Raw genomic sequence first — 24,657 nt, 5'->3', positions numbered from 1 at the left:
TCATTTTTAAAGTGTTCTTGGGCAACAGTCTGCCAAGATTTCTGAAGGTCTTTCAAAGTTTTTCTTTGGACATTGGCTGTTTTTCACTCATTTTCAGTCCAGTCCTTGATCTGGACTATTTTCAGAGGAATGTTTTGTTTGTTAAGCTACTTGCAACTGGAAAGTCAGTAGCAACAGGTATTATGGAGTGATGAATCCAGATTTGAAACTTTTCTCATCATCAATATGTACGGATGAGTTCTGGAGAGAAGTACAACAGTGAGTGTCTACAGCCATCTGCAAAGGACGGCGGAGGCTGTGTAGTGGTTTAGGCCTGCATTTCAACCAGCAGTGTTTAGGAAGCTTGCCAAAATGATGGCATAATGAACACAGAAAAGTACCATGAAATTTCCATCTACTACTTGGAGATGGTGTGATTGGCAACAGCTTGTTCACCATTATAATGATCCCCAAAACACTGCCAGTGCAGTCAAAGCATACCTGGATAGGTATGCCAATCCAGTTCAGTCATGGATTGGCCTCCCCAGAGCTCGGACCTCAACATTATTGAAGCAGTGTGGGCTGATCTTAAATCATCAGAGAACAGAACAAAAGGCAGCCAGCATTGATAGAAGAAACTATTTAAAGAAACTTTAATGTAGCTTGATTAAGAAAGTTCAGGATTTGATAAAGAATACAGGTGGTCTTATCAAATATTGACTTTACTATATTTACATGTATCTTTGTCCATGTTTCAACAAATAATAGCACCTATTTGATAATTTACTAGTACACTGAAATGAGAGTGACTCAGGACTTTGGCGCAGTATTGTATTGCATGAACTTCCCTGACCTTCAAATGAAAACACTTAGAATTTGGCACATTTTATCCTTGCAATTAAAAATACATATATCTCATATGATGTTGTGATTGCAGTGTGACAACTCAGAGTTCATGAGAAATATGTGGCCCAAAAATTGTTTGCCAGCCAGAAAAGGCTAAAAACTCCTGGCACGCTGAGGGCACAAAAATTTCATCCTTCTTCTGTCTGTTGCTTGACAGAAATATAACTACATTTACGATGTTTAGAATCTGTTGGTTTGTGGCTATATAAGACCAAAAAAATTAAAACTTGAAAACCTACAGCTGGTTGAAGCCAGCATGTGACTGGGTGAGCACTGCCCCTGATGATGTTTTGTGCTCATTTGAGGTAGGTGGCAATGCCCTCCAGGGATAGCAACTGGCAGCCAGTAATCTTTCCCTCTGTTTTTACCACTCCTTACATGGCATACAGTCTGGATACCACACTGGTAAGCATTAGAAATTATTCAACTGCAGCACCATAGAAAGAAATGAGCAGTCTCCCCTAATGACACCTTGAGAAATTTAAACGCTACTAATACTGAAGGGGCTGGGTTTTTCCTGCAGACAAATCACCTCTTGGATGTTAGTGGTGTGTGTGTGTGTGCGCGCGCGCGCGTGTGTAGTAGATATTTGCATATTTATGAATATACAATCTTTAGTCTGCCTGAAAGTCAGAGAAAATCATTGTCTGTACGAGTTTGACGAGGAGCATTTGAACGCAGCACGCCCCCAGGGGCTTGACGGTGGTCAGGTGACCCGCAGCAGGCAGGCCATTCTCGGCTTCCCCTGGCTTTGGCTCCAATGTCGGAGGTGTTTGTGCCTGGAAGAAATGGACTCTGGCAATGCAAGAATTTAATCATTCAGAGGTCCGAACAGTTGACTCCGTGAATGGCGCCAAAACAGGACCCTAAACCGAAATTTCAAGAAGGTCGGTAGGGGGGAAAAAAAGCACCGATGATGCCCAGTTAGCGGCTGGAAGGGGGCGGGTTTGTTGTTGTTGTTCTTGCAGCTGCAGCTCGACGATAGTGATCCCTAGGGAAGGCGAAAGAGGCTTTATAAAGCTCAGATATCAATGAAAACATAGCTTACGTTGACGTAACATCGCAATGAAGCGCATACAATAAAGCTAGCTCAAGCTTTACAGACGCTAACGGAAGGCTAACTGTTAGCTAGCTTTGCTGTTCATGCTCTGCGTTAGCGGCTCGTTTGATTACATTAGTTGTGGGTGTAATGAACATCATAACGTGCTTTTGACATTAGTTTTCCCCTCCTCGTAGGTGAAAGAGTCCTGTGCTTTCACGGGCCATTGCTCTATGAAGCAAAGGTTTGTCCTGATACTTTATGAGGGTCTTATTACTCATTTATTCCCAGTTAAAAATAAACTGATCCAAGGCCTGTGTGTTTTCTCGCTTTTACAGTGTGTCAAGATCAACGTAAAGGATAAGCAGATTAAATACTTCATTCATTACAGCGGATGGAACAAAAAGTGAGCAGCTTGAGTTGAATATAGGCTGACATTTCTCTCTGTGCGTCTATTTGGATAGGAATTATAACACTGTGATGACGTTTGAGAATCTGTGATGGGTTTTTTCTTCCTTTGCAGCTGGGATGAATGGGTTCCTGAAAGCAGAGTTCTCAAATATGTGGACAGCAACCTTGCCAAACAAAAAGAGCTTCAAAAGGCCAATCAGTGAGTTAACCTCTTCCCACACAGACATGACCAAGAAGTGTTTTTGTGAGTTTTCGGTTCTTCCTAATGTCCAGTCAGCTTTTTAGAGTTTCTGTCAAAGAAAAGCAGCGAGAAGAAAAGTAGGGGGCCGTTTGTGCTCTGTTTTGGGCATGACTGGATAAATTTAGCTTTTAGAGTTGACATTACACAATATGGTCTGCCCAATCGCATCCAATTACAGATTCTTGGCAGGTAAAGTAAATAAGTAAATGCTATATCAATATATTGATCAGTATTTTTGTGTGGATACATACGTATATAATCAGATTTTCACTATACTGTTTTTGTGATATCTTAATGTTAAAATCAGCTTTATTGCGAGTTCCGTAGTATTTACAGGTCATTTTTGTTTTCCCGTGAACAAGAATGAATCAAAAATAAGATAAAATGGAGAGCTATAAGAATATGAGATGCATATGTTAAAATAAGTATGAAATATCAAAGTATAAATATGAATTACACAAGCTATATTAAAGCTTACATACAGTTGTATAGTTGTTACTGTCAGTGTATATAAATATAGTGTGTACATGGATTCTTATGAAGCTTATATGGATTATTCTAGTCTGTGTATGTTATGGTGCAAATGAGGAAACGTCAGTGTGAGACTGAATGTGTAGGTAGCACCAGTATTGTTCTCTGTACACAAGAGCAGCAGAAAAGTCCTTTAAGTAAAGGCTGAACGTTCTTTATTCTGTTTTTCAGATATTTTCAGAAATCTCAGATATCATTAGATATGTGTTTTTGTGATTAACATGAACTTTACTGTCAGTTCTGCCATATGATATACATGATACGTAATATTAGACATATTTAACACATAAAGTTATGTTGATAGGGGAAAACGGCGGGGTGGTTTTTACTTTTCCAGAAGAGATTGTACAACTTATTGAGCAACGTGCCACGAGAACACTGTCTGACTCCACATCACACACCACTGTCTGCAAATGGAACAGAGTGTTTTGTAAACAGGCTACACAGCAGGTAGCTATGCATGTTAGCAGTTTTTTCAATGCCAGATGCCCTTGGTGATTTGTGTCTCCTCCCAGAATCGACCCAGGGATCTTTAACTTATTTGTAAACCGCTACACTGTGAGGCCACTTTGGAAACAGTTAAGTCAGTGCTGCAGACAGTGTATTTCTAAAATACCCCCCCACCCCCAATCAAACAGCAAGGCCGTGTCTGCATCACCACGGTGTGATACATCACTACAACTCAACGGTGGTCAGTAAAAGTAATTTAGATACATTTCTATAATTGTGCTCTCTCTTGATTTTTTTCTGCAGGGATCATTATGTTGAGGGAAAGATGAGGGGCTTAGCACCAAGCAAGAAGATTGCTGCTGTGCAGCAGAAAAATGTTGATCTGTGAGTGTCCAGCTTCTTTTCCCTCCTGTAATAATTCATTTAATAACTCAGTTCTTGTGATGCAACCTTGATGATATTATTTATTAGAGTGCTATATGCTCGCATGTAGTCAAAGCAATGAATTACATTAAGACAACTTGAGGTATATGTGTCAAATCATAAGAACAATCATGATGTCTTTTTTTGCATTGTAGGAAAGTGAAAAAGGCAAAACAGAAGAGTAAGTCAAATATTTGTACAAAATGTTTATTGAATTTTGTAGCTTTCTTCCAGAATATTTTTTGTTCTTATAGTAAAGATCTTTGGTGTTGTGGCTTCATGAGGTTCAAGTACTGTTGTATTTATGGAGTCTGATGCGATCTGAGACTTATTAATAAACATATTCACCTTTTATTTCTGTGTATTATTTAAGCTGTCCTTTTCTTTTAGCCCCAGGGCCAGGTGAAGGTACCAGCAGCGGCGAGATGCCCCAGGGGCCACGAAAGAAGAGGGCTCGGGTTGATCCCACAGTGGAGAGTGTATGTATCATCATGTATTGGAACTGGACTTTTTATAAGAATAACAACTGAGCTTCTTTCTTGAGGTGTGAGCAGAATGAGGAAAATACTGAGATGTTGGGGGGGGGGGGGGGGGGGAAGGTCCACACTCAAGGCAGTACAAAACATCCTGGTCCTGTATCATTTCTTCAATAAGCTTGTGAAATTGTTCAAAGAGTCAGTTATTCCTGCATGAGTGAACCAGTCTACCCCGTGGGTGTAAAACCCACACTTGCTATCACAAATACACAAAAACTTTTAAAAGCAGCAAGGTCATATAGTGTGTGTGTGTATCCAGGAGGAGATGTTCACCAACCGTGTGGAAGTGAAGGTGAAGATCCCAGAGGAGTTGAAACCCTGGCTGGTGGATGACTGGGACCTCATTACCCGACAGAAACAGGTGAAAATAAAATCACAGCAGGTTTCACTTGTTTCCTTCATATTTATCCATATATTTATGGAAATGCGATGGCTAGAAATGTCAGGTTCTGGACCACTTGTGCTCGTTTGTCTCTGATTGCACAATGGATCCCAAAATCTTGGGTCAAACTGACCCACCCAATACGTGATATAGTGAAGCAACACTGCTAATGACAGCTGGACCTCTGGCTACCGCTCACATCCTAAACTGCAGTTTCTAATGGACAGGTCTGAAGAGAGCGCTTCAGCCAGAATCACTATCTGGAGCATGCTCATTTGTTCTTCTCATTTCAAAGTCAGAACATGCACAGGATGCTCTGCAATGTAGGACTGAGAGTAAATGTTACAGTTGAGTTTGAAATGAGTTGATGTCTGGATGTTTTTATTGATGGAAATGCTTGTGTAACATTTCTGTTGCTTAGTTATTTCATCTGCCAGCTAAGAAGAATGTAGAGACCATCTTGGAGGACTATGCAAACTACAAGAAATCAAAAGGAAACTCGGACAATAAGTAAGAGTAAACATCCTGACGTTCTCAGAATAATGGAGGCGTGAGGAAGCACTGATATCCTGTGATGAAAATGTTCAGCGGCACAGCATCTGTCAACCACATAAGACTTAAATTCCTTCCACTTTACAAATTTGCTTTTAATAGAGATACTTGTAAACACTTACTAACACATATACCATTAGCTGAACTATATTTTTAAGGGCACAACACCACTGATCTCACTAAAACTGTAAGTTGTGCATTTTGTGCATTATAGCCTTCACAGTAAGTCAAACAGTGCTTTTAAACCACAGGAATTCTTTTAATTATTTTGGATACACGACTCAATTTTTTCCCTCTCTCAGAATTGTGGAAACTGGGCGCTAACTCATTTTTTAGGCTCTTTTTTAAAGCTTTTTTTTAGGCATCCTTTATCTGAGTACTTCTTTAAATATCACAGCATGCTGCCTTTTTGCATCAAAATAAAAATACACCAGAATAAGTAAGTTTTTGTAGTCTTTTTTTCTTTTTTTTAATAGTCTGTAGCCAGTTATTGGGGTGGCAGTTGCTGTTACCAGTCTTCTTATAATAGTACTTGTGTGCTTTCTCACATTTGCTGCATCACAGCGCAACAAAAACAACTTTGAGAAGAAGTAAGCCCAGTGATTTCTCTCATGCAACTGTTCAAAACTGTACTATTGACTGTTCTATAGAGAGCTGACCTCTGCTGTCTCCAGTTATCTCTCCAAATACGTGACTTTTCTCTTCTCCGTTCGCTTAGGGAATATGCTGTGAGTGAAGTGGTGGCAGGGATCCGGGAGTACTTCAACGTCATGCTGGGCACTCAGCTGCTTTACAAGTTTGAGAGGCCGCAGTACGCCGAGATCCTGGCCGAACACGCGGATGTGCCAATGTCTCAGGTGTATGGAGCACCGCACCTGCTGCGTCTGTTTGGTAGGAACACGTGAAACATAGACAGTGTATCCGGAAAGTGTTCACAGCACATCTATTGTTCCACATTTTGTGATGTTACAGCCTTTTTCCTAAATGGATTAAATTCATTTTCACCTCACAATTCTACACACAGTATCCCATATTGACAAAGTGAAAACAGTTTGCTTTAAAATTCTTGCAAATTTATTGAAAATATAACATTTGCACACGTTTTTACGTATTTGTTCAATACTTTTTTGAAGCACCTTTGGCAGGAGCTTCTCCCACTTTTCTTTGCTGAACCTCTCCATCTGGTTGGATGGAGAGGATCACTCCACAGCCATTTTTAGATCTCTAGGGGTGTTCAGCGGTGTGAAAGTCTGGGCTCTGGCTGGGCCACTCAAGGAAATCCAAGAATAAAGCCACTCTTTTGATATCTTGGCTGTGTGGTTATAGTCATTGTCCTGTTGGGAGATGAATGTTCTCAGTCACCTCCATGACTAAGGCTCTTCTTTCCCAATTGCTCAGGTTCGTCATGAGGCCAGTTCTAGAGATGAGGAAGGCCAATGTGCTCAGTGGAAGCTTCAGTGCTGCTTCAGTTTTTCTGTACCCTTCCCCAGACCTGTGCCTCAGTACAATCCTGTCTCCAAGGTCTACAGACACTTACTTGGACTTCATGGCTTAGTTTGTGCTCTGACATGACCTGCAACTATGAGACCTTATATCGACAGCTATGTTTCTTTCCAAATCATGTCCAGTGAACTGAGTTTACCACAGGTGGACATTCAAGCTGTAGAAACATTTGAACAGATGATCAGTGGAAACAGGATGCGGCTGAGCTCAGTTTTGAATGTCATGCAAGTTTGCAGACTGTTTTTTTTTTAACTTTGTCATTATTCAGTATTGAAAAAAAAATGTAATCCATTTTGGAACAAGGTTGTAAAATGACAATGTGTGGAACAAGTGAAGGACTGTGAATACTTTCTGGATGCACTGTAAACTATATGAAGCGTAATCAAGTTCGCACTTGGTAACAAGAAAAAAACAGAAAAAAATCTTAAATAAATTTGGTCGCTGTTTGCTTCACAGATGCTTGTTTGGGCATCTCAGACTGTTTGTGTTCGAAAGTCCTGCTCCATGATGAAATGATAACTCTTGTAACAGGGCGGACCTTAGCGGCTGGAAACACAGTGAGATGGACCAAGGCAAGAGTAGTGGAACAAGAATGCATTTATTTCCTATACAGCTCTCCTTACAACAATTAACTTGTCAAGCTTCTTCACAGCACAAAAAAATCCACGCTCTAATGACAACTGGCAGCCTTAAATATGTTCAGCTGTCACAGACTTAACCATTATTCCACTCTCAGGTAAATTCTTAAATCCCAACCTTCCCCCACAGTATACAATATATCAATAAGAATAAATAAATACATAAATACATTTTAACATTTACATATTAATAAATATTTCACACTTTAATGTTACACCAAACCCAATATTATAAAAACCCAGAAACCCAAGCACAAAAAGATTCACCACACTCTTTACCCATGGTCTCTCCCGGAACCTTTAAATGGTGTCTGGACCCCCGGGGAAACATTTGCCCAAACACCTTGAAGAAGACACAGGCAAGAAAGGTGAGTAATCATTATCTTACAAACACCTATTTGCACCACTTTTATCCCTAGATTTCACACACACATTTGCATTAGTTTTCCTTACTGGTAAACCTTAATCACAATCTCAATCACCATTCTTCTCTCCTGACAGACAACCACCACATTCCTTGACGAGGAGCAGCTGCGCAGGATCTGAAATAAGGCTACCAACTGATTTTAAAATTCCCAATAAATAGTCAATAAATATTTAAACTGCTTGTGTGCAAATCCATGCTTAAAGTGCAATGCTCATAAAGTGCTTGATAAGGTGCTTTTAATAAAGTGAAAGGTGTGCTCTAAAGTGCTATACATATAATATAATATAAATAAATGCAGTAAGGGAGTCCTCTTCCTTACAACTCTTCATTTTCATTTTAGAAAAAGGAGACAAAGTCACAGAGAGCCTAATGAATGTGCTAGGTAGAGTAAGTGAGAGCAAGATTGTGTTGCTGTAACAAGGCACGTCCCACTGTTAATTTCATTTACACTGAAAACCACAGGATGATACGGTTAAACTCCTCGTTGGCTTTTAACCTGGGAGGACAAAAACCTGGGGACACGGTGCACAACTCCATAAATGCTGAGCTAAAGGGAGAGAAAAAAGTGGTCTCACTCTACTGAAGACCTCTGTTTGGTCTCAGTGTCCTACCTGAAGACCCAGATCTCATTAGCAGTGATGCTCCTCCGCATGAACGTTGCTTCAAAGAAGTTGATTTTGCTCTCAGTGCAAGTTTAAATTGCAGTTGCCAGTCAGATCAGAACTTCCAAAGACAGAAAAATAGTAGGAATGCAGTACAAAGTGGCAAAATTTGAAGCTGGAAACATTTTTTTGCTTTTCACGGGCACAAGGCCCATTAAAAGTATGTGTTCCTAATCATCATGCTTCTTTTTACATGTCGCAGCAGAATTTATATCTGCTCCTTTCAGTTCAGTTAATTCAATATTTCTGGTTCACCTTTTAAGCAGTTTTGTAAATTCGTGGATGAAAGTGCTAAATAGGCTCGAAGAGAAGTCCCAATGTAAAAGGATTGAAGTATTAGTTATTGTACACAAAATAGCTTTATGGCTACTTCAACTATGATGACTCATCTGGATTGTTAGACGTGACTGAAATTAGCTGAAATTTCATTTTATTATTATTTTTTCCTAACAGTCTGGAAAAATGTCAGAGGCCTCCACCTGTAAAACCATTCCTGTTTTGGGGGGTGTCTCATTGTTGCCCCTCTAGCTCACATGTTGATAATTTCATTCACACCAAAGCACCAGACAACCCCCTCTGCTACTGAACTAACCAGATTAAAATCCCACATTTAACTGACTTTATGCTATACTCTCATTACAACTTGGTCCTTATTCCCTGATTTTCTTTTAAGCAGTTTATTTAAAGTATTATTTATTTAGATGTTTGTAGCACCAGTCAGTTTATTTGAAAAGTAGGCTTCTCCCCTCTTTATGTCACATTTTTCGATTGTGGTGATGTTATAGAAATCTTACCTCAATCTCCAAATTTACCGTATGCAATGCTGCTCATACGCTGTATGTTGTCCTCCACCAACAGTTCGTATTGGAGCCATGCTGGCCTACACTCCCCTGGATGAGAAGAGTCTGGCTCTGTTGCTCAGTTACCTCCAAGATTTCCTCAAGTAAGCTTTTAACTCCCAGCACAACACCAGTCACTCCATGTCATGTTTGGCCGATTCTCAGATGTCATGTTGTATTCACATTCACATTAGTGCAGCCAGGCTTGTTGCAGTTCCTCAAAACATAAGCCATGAAATCGATTTTCTGCTCTGGAAAGTATTTTTCTTGAGACTAACCGTACACGTTGCAGCGCGTTATGACAGACTGAGGTACCGTGCCGTTCTTTGGGACTGAATCCAAATTGAAATTGGTCTCTTAGATCACTTGTGCGTGATGTTTAGTTGTTTTGATGTGTGAACAGCACTGCGGATACATCTACACTAACTGATACAGTGGTGACATAACATGACTTGCAGATATGGTACGGTCTATATGGTTGGCCTCGGGCTGTGTGAGAGACATGATTGAGAGAGAAAGTAATTCTGACCTCTCCCCTCTTGAACAAAAAAAGACCTGCAGGGCGGAGACACTCCTTTTTTATATATAGAAGTCTTTTCAGCTGAAGGACAGGAGTGTGACAGGATAAAGCACCCATGCACACCTAACCTGTAGGGCCATGACTTCATACCAAGGCGTGTTTCAGAATGGTGCTCTATGAGTGAAGTACAGCCAGGCAGGGGAAGAACACATTTGCAAACCGCTGTTGTAGTGCAGCAACATTCACTCTCTGGGCCTGTGTGTCATGGTTATCACAATGGAGGGAAGCAAGAATGATGAAATTTGGCAACTCCAGCCAAAGCTTATCTGAAAATTGGGTGCAAATCCACCCAGCCAATAAAATCTGGCCATTATTCGCTCCAGAGTTTTGTCATATCCCAAATGCCCTGCCATGGGGTTATAATGAGGCGCTTGGAAAATCGTTTCTCGGCAGCTTTTTGGCACCAGCACCTGGTTGTGTTCCTCCTCTGTGCGACTCACTCGATAATGCTTATACTTAGTCAATACAAAGTGTGTGTAGGTCAGCACTGTGTCAGGGCGCACCATGTGACCATCAGTTCTTATCACTTGGTCAATGGATAGCTTAGGGTGTCATCAACACACTGCTCTGATGGGAAATCTCTCATAGAGTGAATTACAAGGCCTTCTTGTGAGGGCCCTGCCAGACGGCAGCATCGGACAACCCACAGATACTACATGCTCCTACAGGTCGTGAATGCATCCCCACACACTACCTCAACAGGTTATTACAAGTGCCCACTCTTCCTCGGGCCAGCGAAATGCCTTTGTTTTGGCCTGAAAGATCTCCATTAATCAGAATCAGAAAGACTTTATTTATCCCCAAGGAGCAATTAAGATGCAACAGAGCAGCATGACGTTGAAGATAAGGACAGGGCATAAACAGGCAATAAGAGTGAGATAGTAAATACACAGAATATACTGTATATTTTAAAATTACACAGTTTTAAAATTAAAGTGACTGAGGGGTCATTTCCCTTGCCCAGTGCAATGGAGGGAACCACAGGGGGCAGTGGGAGCAGTGGTGAACCAGCCGAAACCCCACCCTGACACCACACACTGCTCCACCCCTCCCCTGCTGCTGAGCCACAAATCTCCCCCCTACACAAGTACATATGGAGGTTTTAATTTCTTAAATGCACCATCTTACTGCAGTTTCTTATCCTGACTGTTTTGCATAGAGAAGACGAAGGGTAGACAAAAATGCAGACACTGCTGTCATTTCCTATATAACTTGTAGACTTATTGAAGTAAAACACTGGTGATTTAGCTTTGAGCCTTCATCACCGATCCAAAGCGTAGTCATTTCCTTGATGCTTGGAAAGGTTTTTTTTTCTTTATAAGAATAAGAAAACATAAACATTCTCATTGAGTTCTCAATATGACTTTCCCATAAAGTTTTTTTTTCTGCCAGTTTGTTTACATACATATAGAATCAAACTAAACTCGACTTTTATTCAGAGTTGTAATTTGGCAGCAAAGCATCTGCCACAATCTAATCTTACTGTAACAGTCATTTTGTAAATGCATGAGCCTGACGACTGCTGAACAACACACTCTGCACCAGGCGTTCCTGCTTCCCTCCTCACTGACAGTCAGTTGTTTGTTTCCTTCAGGTACCTGGTAAAGAATTCATCGACCCTTTTCAGTGCCAGCGACTATGAGGTCGCACCCCCAGAGTACCACCGCAAAGCTGTGTGAGAGCTCTCAGCAAACCTCTTTCCTATTGAGACACCTCATCCCACTCTCCCAGACCACAACTGAAATATCCATGACTACCCTTTGGATCGCAGTCTTTGGCGATATTTTTCACTTGAACTGATTTGCTTCCCCCGCCAGGGTCTCAGGAGCTCGTCACGGTTAAGAAGAAAAAAAAATTGTGAAACCTTTTTAACTGAGTCACTTTTCTTTTTTCCCCTTTTCCTTTTCATGTACCTTTTTTTTTTTTCATATAAAAGTGTAGTTCTTCATCGTCCGTTACCACAGAGCAGCTCTTCTGTGTTTTTGCATTCCAGCTGATAGATATTTGTTGCATGTGGGTATTTATTGGTGTTTCTTCGGCCAAATGAGGTGCAGTTTAATGCTGGTCCTCAGTCAGTGTTCAGCAGTTAATGTTTTTGTATCTGTATCTTGTGTATTTGTATCAGTTTGTAAAAAGAAAAAAAAAATATATGTTTATACACAGTATCCAGCTCGTTTACTGTGCGTTCTTTTTCACATCAAGTAAATTATTTGGTTTTATCTCTCTCCTTTCAAGACATATCTTGCTGTAAATGTCGCTTATAATTAAAAGCAGCAGCAGGAAATGAAATTGAAAACAGAGAGCCATCCTCCTGCTAAGTTTTGGTTTAGTATTCACCTGACGAGACACAGGGTCAAAGTATCTTTCAATTACATGTGTTGACTGTTAAAGTGCAAATCAGTTTTCAGTGTTAATCCTGCAAATGTAAAACATCCAAAATGCCTACAACCAGATTTTGACACCACATGACAGACTACAACATACATATCCCCACATCAGCATGGGAAAATTACCAAGGAATTATTAAACATGATCCAGTCATGGAGTCTGATTCCTATATATGTTGGTGTGTGTTTGTAATTTGAAATGACTTTTACTGGTCAGTAAATGGAGTTCTGTGGACTAAAAAATGTGCCCTGAAAAATGTTGTATGAGAGTTAGAGAAATATACATATCATAAACAGTGCTGTGCAGATGTCTTGAGCCACCCCTCATTTCTTTATATTTTGCTTTTTTACATTTTTTGGAGTGCCTTTGAACAATAGTTCTTCAGGGTTCTTGGAGGTCTTTTTTTATGCAGTGGCTGCTTTTTTACTCATTTTCAGTTCAGTCCTTGTACCTGGCCATTCTAAGAGATAGGTTTGTTTCTTTAAGCATAGAGTCACTCAGTGTCAGGGGTGAACCAGTGCTGTCTACAGACAAAGAACCTATTTTAAAGTATTGTTGGATACTTTATGATGCACACTTGGGTGGACAAAAAAAACTTCAAGATATGAGTCTGTAAGTTGCTTTTACTTGTCTGCACAGAAACACAGGCACTTCAGGTCAGCGGAGCTGCGCTCTGCAGGCTGTCAGTGCACTAAACGAATCAGGGCCTCTATGACCAACTCTAAGGACGCCCAAGCTGCCCCAACCCTTCCCTGTGCGAGCTTCACTCATGGGAATCATACTTCACCTACTCAAACATATGTCCAGAATAATGAAGATGTAAATAAACGTTAACAATAAGTAACCCAATAAAATAAAATGATGCCCAGTATCTATGAAAATACATTCTTCTGTGTCCCAACATTCAATGAGTCCCACATTTACTAGCAGTCTGTCCTAAAAACACATCATTTTGTCCCATTTATTTTGTTGATTTTATGAAATAGTCCAAAAAATTCACAGTTTGACAGACACAAAATTGGATTTTTGCACCAACAAGGTGATTCCCAAAGAGCTATCAGCCCAACACTTGGCAGTCTGTGCATGCTGTGCAGTGTGTCTTTAAAATATTTGCTGGTCTCAGTGGAAGGGTGGCTGTCAATAAGTTATTCTTAAGTAAGGGAAACGGGGAGAAAAGGCTGAGGTATGTCAAAGTGGGTAAGAAATCCTCAGAATTGTACACTTCGGTCCTGAAGCACCGTTTTTGTCTGTACTACATTTAAAAGTTGCATGTGTATAAATTTTTGTGTTTAATTATAGTTGTACACAGCACATCTGGAGTCAGGATGGAACCACAGGAGCAGCGTGTTAGGGACACACTGCTTCCATTCCAAGGACTCTTGCAGGTTAATCCACCTATGATACTGATGACAAATACTGCATATAAATATGGATTAAACACTACCATTTTTTATCTGCGCATGAGCTGTGAATGCGGGCACACTGTGGGTGTGGCAGGTAAAAAATTCCTGACAGCGAGCAAATGCTGACACCATGACACCTGCCTCAGTCTGTGATTTGCAGTCAAACGTTTAATGCCAGGTCACTGCACGCGGGTGCGCACACACCCAAATGTGTGGATGAGAAATGCTCTCCAAGGAAACGTGGCTGTGGTAAGGGTGTTGCCATGGGGACGTAGACAAAGGAAGAGACACGCAGCATCAAAGTCTCGGTCTTATAAAGTCTTGGTAGCTTTAAGGACAGTGAAAAATACAATATGAGAGGAACACCAGGAAATCCTCCTCTTGGGAATAATTCATGAGACCTGTTAATAGATGTTAACTGTTATTGAGTAGCATTGTAACAGTAAGCCTATATACCAGCTGTTATGTTAGTTTGCCTGTTTATTTACTGGCTGATTCACTTAATCACCCTGCTCTGGGTGACCACAAGAGGGCAGCCTTTTCCCTTCCCCCAATTTGCTATTGTTTTTCCCTCTTTGTAGATTTTACAGTTGAATGCACTTGATATATTTTTATGAGGCGAAATAAAGGGAGAGAGAAAAGAAGCATAAAACAGACTGTAAACTGAAGACAGCAGGGAGCAGTCTGCTAATTGAACACCTTATACTGACTATATTTGGATACATACCCTCACTGTTTAATAATTTAATATTTAATCAGTCAACCACTGTAAACTTTGGCCTAAGAAAGTAATTTTCTTGTGACACACATTTGATATTATATTAACTCAGTCGTGTATCTAAAAAAACCTTTAACATAAAAGAGTCGTTTAAAGACTCTTCAGAGCATTCCAATTCCAAACATTCCTATTCCAAATAATGGCAAAATAACAGCTTGTAGAGGAAAATCGATTTCATCACTGGTGTTGCACTTGCAAAAAAAACAAAAAAACAAAAAAAAAAAACTCTTACAAATGCTTTATGCTTTTGTTGTTGCTGTTTTCCTTTTTTCTTTGCAAGGTATAAAGTTACCAACCCTTCAAATAGGCTCATACGCGGGTAAACTGGTGAGATCTGTGAGGTGTTTAAGTGCACATTTCGATACAATACGTTGGACTTTGACATGAGGGCAATGACAGGTAAACGCACAGTTATTATTAAAATATGTTTCGGGGCACTCTGGGGAGGAGGGGGGATTAGAGGATATTGTGATGTTTAAACAGCAGATAGTTGTTTTTGTTTTTTAAATTCAGTTTACATCGATGTTTACAGGTAACTGTTTGTAGGTGTTTCATTCTTCAGGTAATCCTGACGTCACGCCGGGTTCTGTCCCAGGACGACTCCAACTATTCCCAGCGGCCACTCTCCAAGGAAGTCCCGCCCTCCGCAACTGCCCATTGGATTAAAGGTGAACAGAACGCGGTTGGTTTGGTTTGATTGGCTCACAGGTTGTCAGTCGCAGTGCGACGGGAGTTTCGGGAGTTTGAGGTTAGGCGTCAGGTGAAACCTGCTCTGTGAGGAAAACGGCGCAGATTAAACGTACTTTGCGACTACCTTCAGCATTGCTTTTGCACTTTTTAATGAACTTGTCCAGTGCGGGAAAAGTTTAACACCGGAGACCAACAACTTTAAAAGATGAAGAGCCTCAAGTATCGATTGAAAAAGCACGAAGTTACCATAACAGTAAGTTGATCGTTTGTTTTCTCGGTTTTGCTCATTTTCCCCGTTTCCCACCACTGGAGCGGTCAGCTGTGAGTTCATGGACGGCGCTGGGACCCGACGCTGTGTTGTACCTCCGCGGGTTGCTGTCTGTAACCCTCGCCTCTCTGTCTTAGCGACCACGCTAACCGCGGTCATGTTCCCACGGTGGCTGCCCGCGCGCTCCCCTGGAAAATAGACACCCCGCCAGCACGTTCAAGCACCTGCACACACACGCGCGCGCGCAAGCGGAGGTCGTGGCCTGCTCGACACAGATTATTATACTGCAGATTTAGGCCAGGTTCAGATTGTTATAACCTGGCCTAAATCTGCTGGAGCTGTGCTGTTGTTGTTGTTGTTGTTGTTGTTGACAAAGCGCGCTCTGGAAGAAAGCACCACAATTCAATACCACAAAGTGCCTGTTCTGCTGTTTTTTTTGTTTTATCACAGGGGACATTTGTGGTCATTAAAAAAACCAACAAAAAAACAAAAAAAAAAACGCTGTCGTGCACTTTGACCCACCTTTCATTTCTGTCTTGTGAACACACTGAGAGCTTTTAAATTATGTTTGTTTTTTGGTTGTTTAAATGCACCAGTGTGTTCTCTTTACCAGCCTACAGCTACTGAAACCATGTCCGTGAAACTTTTCTGTAGATCTGTTTAAGAAAAAGTCTGTAATCGTCTTCAGGATCCCGCTTGAACAAGGATTTAGTGTGGTGGTGAACTGCTTGTGTTTCTAATATTTTGTCCATCGTATTTGGATCAACATGAATGGTAGACATATTTGGAGACTGGAGCTTGGTGTTCCCCATTCAATGCTTACATAATGTAAAAGCAGGAAAAACAATGGTGCCTGTTTTATGTTTATTTTGTTTAACAAAAGCAGCGCATTATTATTTTTATTAATACACGATTAATTATTACAGAGCAGCAGACCTTCAAACTTGAGGACAGGTGGGCCTGAGTTGTTTACCGTGAAGTACGGCATGACATACATGACAAAGTTGGAATTGATTGGGTGGAATTGATTCTTCACAATCCAGCGATGACGTATGAACTTTGCTGAATAGACAGCCATCACAATTCTGCACAGTTCAGCATGCAGTGGGTGTCTGGCACTGCACTCTGTTTTCGGCTCCCAGCAATTACCATGAGAAAGGCACAAAGCCAGAGGAGCTGTGTGTGGTAAACTATCCGGCCCCCATTGAAATAAAAGGAGAGAGGGAGCGAAGAGAAGAGAAGCCTTTCGAGATTGAAATGGTATTGTATGTCTCACCCCCTCTGACAGAAGTAGAGACACCCTTTAAAAAAAAAAAAAAAAAAAAAAAAGAACCATGAAAACCAAAAAAGCTTGCAGACTTTATGTTCCACTTGTTTCAAAGCACCCTGAGGAAAAGCTCGATGTGGGCTGTGTTGAGGAAACAGATGTGACATTTACACTGGGCTAAAATTCCCGTTGCATTCCTCTATGAAGGCAGAAGAGGAAATATTAGCACACCTACAGATAAAAGGTGTGTTTAAAAAAAACTCAACAAAACAAAACATGGGTAATAATTTAAAATGTTTAACAAACCTGTTCTGCTTCAGGTAAGATCTTTGTGCTTGCACTGGTAAACAAACACATAGAAGAAGTATGTCATCACCACCTGTTGCACTTTGAAATTTGTGAAACGCAAATCAACCAGTCAATCACTCACTGAGGCATTAAGGTGAACGGCATTAAGTGCTAAACGTTTTAGATGTGTGCCTCGCTCACTGGCTCACAATGAGGTGAACTTGCTTGCTCTTTCTGGGTAGCGTGACTAATCATTAAGAAATACATGCACATTTTTCAAGTAGGAGAGGCAATCATGGGGGTGGGGGGTATTGAAACTGTAACTCAATCCTGGCCAAAGAAAACAAATCCATGGAGGAAACTCCATCTTTCCCCACTCCTTTTGTAACTGTATCAGTTGTGCTCCCTGTTGTTGAAATTCAGAGAAAAAAGGTTTTGTTTTTTAACAAAGAAGCCATAAGCATCATATTTAGTGTCATTACCGTTGTCTTCCACAGTTGCCTGCTTATTGGCTAATCAGGTTTTCCTGTCACGCATTACCAAGAACTTATTTCAGCTGAGGAATGCTGACTATGTTACCAAACAAAGCTGAAAACTTAGTATCCAGGTTTCAAAATGCCATGGCATTCCCTTAATACCAGCTGTAGATTAAAGACAGGATGAAGTCTGTTGGTTTGGCTCACGGTTGCAAAAGGCAAGCCTCCAGTTTCAGTTATTCTTTTGTGTAGAGGCCTATTCTTCTGTGGAGAAGCGTGATTAACTACAAGGCTTCGTACGACAAGCATTGTCATGTTTAAATGCCATGATCATGTGATGGAAAGAAGCGACACAAGATTGTTTTTTCTGTCTGACAGTATGGGGCTGTACCTGTTCCACTCAGTTTAGCTGCTGATATTTTCTGAATGTTGAAGTTCACATGTAATCATTGTCTGTTCCTAAAAGACATTCCTTTGTGGAAAATAATATTGGGTTATGAAAAGCAGATCCCTATCAAAATAAAAATAAATATAAAGCAAAAAGAAAATGTGCCTAGGAATGTCCTCAGCAAGATTCCGATCAGCATTCCTCAAACATTTTAGATAACCACATACTCGGATTGCAAAAAAAAAAAAAAAAGTGATATCTGTTTGTTTCAGGAGATATCGGTGTGCTTTCAGAGCCGAGGCTACAGAGGTACGAGCAGAAAGTTATAACTCCAGCAGGGTAACCAGAGAAAAATGATTTCCTGGTTAGATTTGAGATTTGGCTGCACTGTCGCAGTATCTGCTTGTTGTCACAGTAAACATCCATCGTGTCAGCTGGATTTTGTGCGTTCAGTACAGCCCGTGAAACTGAAATCACTGAGATGCACAAATGATTTGGTTATCAGAGAAGGAGACACTAAACCTGTCAGACATCAGTTTGAGTGCCTTGATGATAGAAAGTCTTTCTAATGCAGATTCATCCATGAGAGCCTTGTAAGACCAGGATGAGCAAAGCAAAACTGAGGTTTGGGTTTTTTTTTCTCGAGATATGGCTGTTAGAACCAGCTAAAATGTTCTGTGTTACTTGCCTATAGTTGTTTAATTCATTAGGGCTGCACGATTTTGCATAAAATGAGAATCACGATTTTTTTGCTTAGAATTGAGATCACGATTCTCTCACGATTTTCTTTTCCAGTATAAATATTTATTGCACTTATTAGCTGCACATCAACTTCGTAACAGTTGAGACTGAACATAAAAACAATAAATGAACATAAAAACAACAAATGTCTCACGTTTTGTTGTTGCCGCAAAATGTTGTACTGCTTGAAATTCCGTCTCCACCGTTGCTCGACGCTGCGTGTATAGAGCAGGTAGTGCAACAATAGAAAAATAGTTGCGGGACGGCACTGTGTAGCGTTTGTCTAGGGTGTTGATCATTTTCCTAAATCCCTCGTTTTGCACAGTGTTGATGGGAGCCATATCTTTGGTCAGGTGATAAGTAATAGCCTCCGTAATTTCTTTGTGCCTGCGGGAGTTCGACGGGTATAGGGAAGCGCTGTATAAGGTTCCCGTTATTGATGTTTGGGTGGTTGACCGGGACGGATTTTCTCCTGTCACTTTCTCGTCATCCCTGATGTGCTCTCCGTTGTTTTTTTTAGCAGCCAGCTTCTGTATCACGTGGTATAAGGCTCCGCCCTTGTTATTTGTTGAGCAGGAAGAGTGAGCGCTTGTTTTCATGCAGATTACGTCCCGGATCAAAATGCGGTACAATCGTCGTCGTCTTTTTTTCTTTTTTTTTCTTTTTTTTTTAAAAATCATTGTCATTTGGAAATTAGATCGCACATAAGTATGAATTGAGATTGCGATTTTCTAACGATTAATCGTGCAGCCCTATAATTCATTGTATTGTTGTGGCAGACACTCCTCCTGGTCAGTTCTTGAGAAAGGCTTCTTTTCATTGGCCTCTGTTAAATCCACAATCAAATTTAGGGACCTTCTCCTCACAAGGTTTTGAATAATTAGGCCCCATCTTATCTAAAAGATTTCGTAGTACCATATCACCCGAATAGAGCACGTCGCTCTCAGAGTGCAGGCTTACTTGAAGCTCCTAGGGTATTTAAAGGTAGGATTGAAGGCAGAGCCTTCAGCTTTCAGGCCCCTCTTCTGTGGAACCAGCTCCCAGCTTGGATTAAGGAGACAGACACCCCCTCTACTTTTCAGATCAGGCTTAAAACTTTTCTTTCTTAAAGCATAAATTTACAGCTGGATCAGGTGACCCTGAATCCTCCCATAGTTACGCTGCAATGATACACTGAGTATTCCTTACTCACCTTTTTCCACTCTCTCTGTTTATACATTACTCTGCATGTAATCATTAGTTATTGTTAATCTCTTACACACTTCCTGCTTTACTGAGGCCTAAAGCCAGATCTGTACCTCTGTCAGATCTCCTGTGGATGGTGGCATGTTGGGGCACCTACCTGTAAACAGCAGATATACAGGATACAAGGCTGTGGTATATGAGTGGCTAAAAATCACTGCAAAATAGAGTTTCCGGGAGAAAATGCAGTGTGTAATAATAAAAAATGCAGCTTCACTTAGTTTTCCTTGTGATATGTGGTGAAATGTGGCTGCCCTACTGTATTGGGTAGGTATGGCAATGTTTTGCAATGTCAAACAAATCAAATCAAATAAAACATGTCTGCTACTGTTGGATGATTGTCGGTTATGCTACCACTGAGCGATGACATCAGTGCTTAAAGATGCTCATCTACGTTGTCCTAAGCCGTCATTATACACCTGCACCTACATCATGTGTCCATGATCCAATATCATTAAAAGTCTGCTGAGCCCATCGTAACGTTTAGTGTAAGGATAGGAGAAGGAAAGGTCAGGAAATGAAATAGTCCAAGGTCTACATGTAACATAGTAACACAACATGTAGACGTTGTAATAGATTATAAGAAGTGTGAGTGGGCTGACGTCCAGGTGAAGGACTGCGTCTTTTTCTCTAGCTTTCATTTCACTCGTAGGAAGCAAAGTATTTTGCTTGATGTTAAGAAAACTTAGACAAGTTTCGGATGTCTGTATCTGTATGTTGTTCAAATTCAGTCTGTTCCCTGACAGTACAATTTTTCAACACATGAAATTTTATATCTGTGTTTTGTTCTGCTCTATCGTCCATCTGTCTTCTATGACTGCTTAGTATTTTCTACATGACGTTCGCTTGAATTGTGACTTATTTGTCGGTGAAATCAGAGGAACAGTAAAACTCAAGTTATTGTCTAAAAGTTACAAAGTTCAGCTAGGCAGACTTTAAGTTCTAGCATATAATACATTATATGGTTATGTTTTTGCTTTTGCACTTGTTTTTCATCATTATAATATCACCTATAGGTCTGGGTGATTACTTGGGTTTTGGACCCAGATCACTTCGCAAGGCTCCTGACTACGGTAGCCGTAATGCTCCAACAATCCATCAAGCCGTGCGGCTTTGTAGCTTACCAAAGTTGTACTAAAACATTTTTGACAGATTTCTGCATGCCATGTACCACATAAAATCGGTTCGAGGTCAGTGTAAACAACCAGAATTCATACATAAGGCACACTGTCAATTTTTGAGAAAATTAAAGGATTTTGCGCCTTGTAGTGTGGAAAATATGTTATACAGAAGAATAGAATATATCGCGATATATATCGTTACCGCACATGCTTCAAGTTATACCTCCATATGGATTTTAGGCCATATCGCCCAGCCCTATGAAAAACATAGATCCAGTTTATGACCTGGTGATGGCCCGATAAGTATGTGTTTAGATTATTGTCTCATTGCTTCACTTGTGGTTTTCGGCACGTAGCTGGAGGCTGTATGTTTTGTGAGTTACAGGACTCGCGTTGAATTCTTATGACATGACTGCAACTGTAAAAATGCCTCTGGTTAGTTAGCACTAAAGGTATTTTTATCACCAATAAATTTTATGGTGGTGAATGGCAGTCACTCTGCAGCTCGCTGTAGGTCAGTGTTCATGGTCACTGTAGTTTTTTTTCTTTTCTATTTTTTTCTGGCAGTTTTGTTTTTGGATGGTTTTTGCATTGTGTACGAGCCATATTTAAAACATGAAGAGGGAAGCTCAGACCTGTCAGTTTAATGACTGATCATGAAGACCCCATTAGCCTCCTGACAGGTTGAACACTAATGAGAAGCTTCCTTTAGGCAAATTTGTAGCAGCACACTGTAATGAAAGGGTATTTGCTGCTTTTCTAGTATAACCAGCGTTGTTCTTGGGCTTTGATTATGTTAAGGATTTCAGCAGCAAGTGTGACTGAACGCGTAAAGCTTATTTATTAAATCTGTATCTGACTTTAACATTAATCTTGATGTTTAAAGGTTTTTTTTCATTCACAATGATATGAATTTGTGTCCCAACTTTTTATTGTTATATTCATAAATCCCTCCTTAAAAAAAAAACCTATCAACTTTTATATTCTCAGAGTTCAGGTTTTTGAGCTTGGGAATGAATTTAATTGTTAAGAGAAATTAGTAGTAACATAGTACTCCATATTTCCTGGCGTCCTGATCACACGCAGATTTTTTTTTCTCTCTTCCCAGGGCTTGCATGTTCAATAATGGTGAAATGTAGGATCCTCCCTTACCCTTTAAGTAGTGTTATTTTACAAAATAGAGAGCGGGATTGGGAGGTGTTGTTGATGGCAAAAGTACTGTGGGACAGTGGAGGCACATGCAGCAGGAATGTTTTGTTGGGAAGTTGAAACGACTCTGGTTTCAAAGTTGTTTTTAACAAAAGGAGGGTGTGGATGGGAGAAGGGAACGTGATGGTTCCAAACCTTTAGGCAGTGATCGCTATCAGCTTCTTTAGCTGTTTCTCTGCTCAGGGATAAAAATGGTGATTGTGATAAAGTCTCACAATGAGCTCGGTGCAGATTTGACTTTCCTGCTTCTTTGTTTCGAGGCTTTGTTTGAAATTTCTTTCTTTTTTTCTTTTTCTTTTTTTGGAAGGTCAGTTAGGTGATAACAAAGGTTTTGTATATTTTATTGTGTAGTTAAAGAAATCAGTGTTACGTGCTTGCTTTGCTGGACTGCAACACTGTCTATCTCACTGAGTGACAAAGGCCTCAAATACATTAAGAAAACTACAAATTTGGCTAACAAAAATAAAAATAACAATAAAATAAATTGAGAGTATGCTTTTTTTTTTTTTTTTTTTAAACAGCCACGCACTTTTCGTGTAGCTCAAGCCAGGGTGACTAAAGGAAAGCCTTGAGTCAACATGATCTATCAAAGAGCTGTCTTAATAAAACCCTCGTGGTTTCAAAGATGCTGTGGAAGGATTATTTGTTACCCGCAGCTGCTTTTAAGTCTAGGCACTTATCTTAGTATCTTGGTACTGACCTTTTCAGAAATGGTACCGGCTAATTACTCATTAGAATTGAGCCTGTGTGAAACCAAATTTGCTCTTTTTTCCCACCTGCCTGGTGTCACATGCTGAGGTTTGTCAAGCCTGCGGTTACTGTCACTCCTTGGCGATCTCTGTAAAGACCTGCTGCTGTGTTTTTACCCTCTGCAGAGTGCATTGCGGGGCATTGAGGGAAGTGAAGTATATTCTGTCTGCAAGTGCGTGTTTTGTCTGGCTGTGCCTCGGTCTGCAAGGCAGGACAAATAAACAGAGAATTTATAACATGCCTGTCACTAAGCCAGGTCCAGCTTTTTAGTACATATTAGACTTTGTTCACGTAGAGACAAAATGCTTGCTGAAACAGAACCCTGCTTTTCTAAACGGCTGTGTTAGAGGAAGATGAGATGTCTGTTTATTTGTACTGATAAACTGTTGCCTTTGTGGGGAGCTTGTATGTTTTACAGCCTCCTAAACCCCCCAGGAATTTCTTTCTACCCACTGAGCGTTCTTAAACTACCTACTTATGAAGCTCCTTTATCAAGTTTAGGCTGCAACTTGGAGACACCCAGCAGGCGTTCTTAACCTCTGCTGGAGGGGGCGAGATTTGATTAAAATCCTCTTATCCACCCTGCTTAATTTTCACAGTGTGTGTGGTGTTTACTTTTTGGGGTTCAGTTTGGATGGACTGAGTGTTTCATTTGAGCTAATCCTTGGTCAGACTGTAAGGCTGTTTAAATCTCATGAGGAGTGCCTGTCTGACTAAATGCTGTGTATGCTTGCCTGTTAGATAGCAGGCTTTGCTTCATTATGAACCTCTCATACCAGTAATCAGGACCTAGTGTTTTGTTGTTTTTAATTTTCCATTTTGCTATAGCTGTGCGCGGTTGGAATAGTGCTGTGCTGGGTAATTTATTCAGACATGCTGCCTCTTAGTATTATTTTATGAGGAATATTTATGTACCAGTGCACAAGACATCAAAGCCCCGTCTTATTCCCCCATTAACAGTAATAGTAATTGACTGCGTTGACCAAAGGAGACAAACTGTGAAACAGACTCATCGCATGTTTGCTTTAGGCTGGATGTTGTATCGGCTGTATAGTCAGTGGCAACACAGTGATCTGTTGTTTCAGGATTAACGTCTGGCTCCATAAGAGCGGTTGTGAGGTCATCCCAGCAGTGTTACCCATCGGCGTTCCCATGCTGTGCTCCCTCCCACTGCTTACATGGAGCAGAGAGCTCATCCTGTATAGCATCAACCAGGGAACATAAATTTGTTTCTGGTGGTTAAGTGCATGTGTCTTTTTATTGTTGTTGTTGTTGTTGTACAATGTTTGTCATGTGTGAGCTTTGCATTCAGTCGGTTTGTTTATGTGTAACATGAACTGTGAGTGTGTGTCAGGGCAGCGATGGGGAGGTTGGCATGTGAGAAGGGGCTTAGTTTATTGACTGACTTTGGGTGGGCTTCAGCTGACATCAGAATGTACGTACACACACACACACACACACACACACACACACACACACACACACACACACACACACACACACACACAGTCAGTCAATCAGTCATGCTGAGCAACAGAGGGACAAAGAT

The 24,657-nt window shown here is 40.6% G+C and overlaps 2 protein-coding genes across 3 annotated transcripts in view; both read left to right on the top strand.

The window, feature by feature from the left end:
• The first annotated feature begins 1,482 nt into the window (after window positions 1–1,482).
• Window positions 1,483–13,341, top strand: LOC308397859 (mortality factor 4-like protein 1). 2 transcript variants are annotated; one of them, XR_013971854.1, is made up of 12 exons: window positions 1,483–1,772; window positions 2,122–2,168; window positions 2,263–2,330; window positions 2,448–2,534; window positions 3,861–3,941; window positions 4,136–4,161; window positions 4,371–4,459; window positions 4,776–4,877; window positions 5,320–5,408; window positions 6,169–7,959; window positions 8,093–9,623; window positions 11,694–11,757. XR_013971854.1 is itself a non-coding variant. In XM_080884078.1 (12 exons), exons 1-12 carry the CDS (start codon window positions 1,733–1,735, stop codon window positions 11,776–11,778), a joined length of 972 nt encoding a protein of 323 aa, XP_080740204.1. In that variant the 5' UTR covers window positions 1,485–1,732; the 3' UTR covers window positions 11,779–13,341. The 2 variants fall into 2 exon arrangements, 1 of the variants encoding a protein (XP_080740204.1); XM_080884078.1 differs by having other exon boundaries at window positions 1,485–1,772; window positions 6,169–6,341; window positions 9,539–9,623; window positions 11,694–13,341.
• A 2,043-nt stretch (window positions 13,342–15,384) lies between these two features.
• Window positions 15,385–24,657, top strand: part of uacab (uveal autoantigen with coiled-coil domains and ankyrin repeats b) — a 38,648-nt gene continuing 29,375 nt past the window's right edge. Inside the window, exon 1 of the mRNA XM_080884342.1 lies at window positions 15,385–15,611. Coding sequence (XP_080740468.1) covers window positions 15,564–15,611 — 48 coding nt within the window. The 5' untranslated portion in view covers window positions 15,385–15,563. The remainder of the gene's footprint in view (window positions 15,612–24,657) is intronic.

This window comes from Rhamphochromis sp. 'chilingali' (assembly GCF_963969265.1).
Source record: "Rhamphochromis sp. 'chilingali' genome assembly, chromosome: 6".
In the NCBI taxonomy this organism is placed as follows: Eukaryota; Metazoa; Chordata; class Actinopteri; order Cichliformes; family Cichlidae; genus Rhamphochromis; species Rhamphochromis sp. 'chilingali'.
This window is presented reverse-complemented; position numbering and strand designations above follow the sequence as displayed.

Bases quoted from the DNA above. Each gene is read 5' to 3' on its own strand.
- LOC308397859 (XM_080884078.1), top strand. From the start codon at position 1,733: ATGGCGCCAAAACAGGACCCTAAACCGAAATTTCAAGAAG. The intron at 5,409-6,168 runs GTAAGAGTAAAC...CCGTTCGCTTAG, and splicing joins AAAGGAAACTCGGACAATAA to GGAATATGCTGTGAGTGAAG. The intron at 6,342-9,538 runs GTAGGAACACGT...CTCCACCAACAG, and splicing joins GCACCTGCTGCGTCTGTTTG to TTCGTATTGGAGCCATGCTG.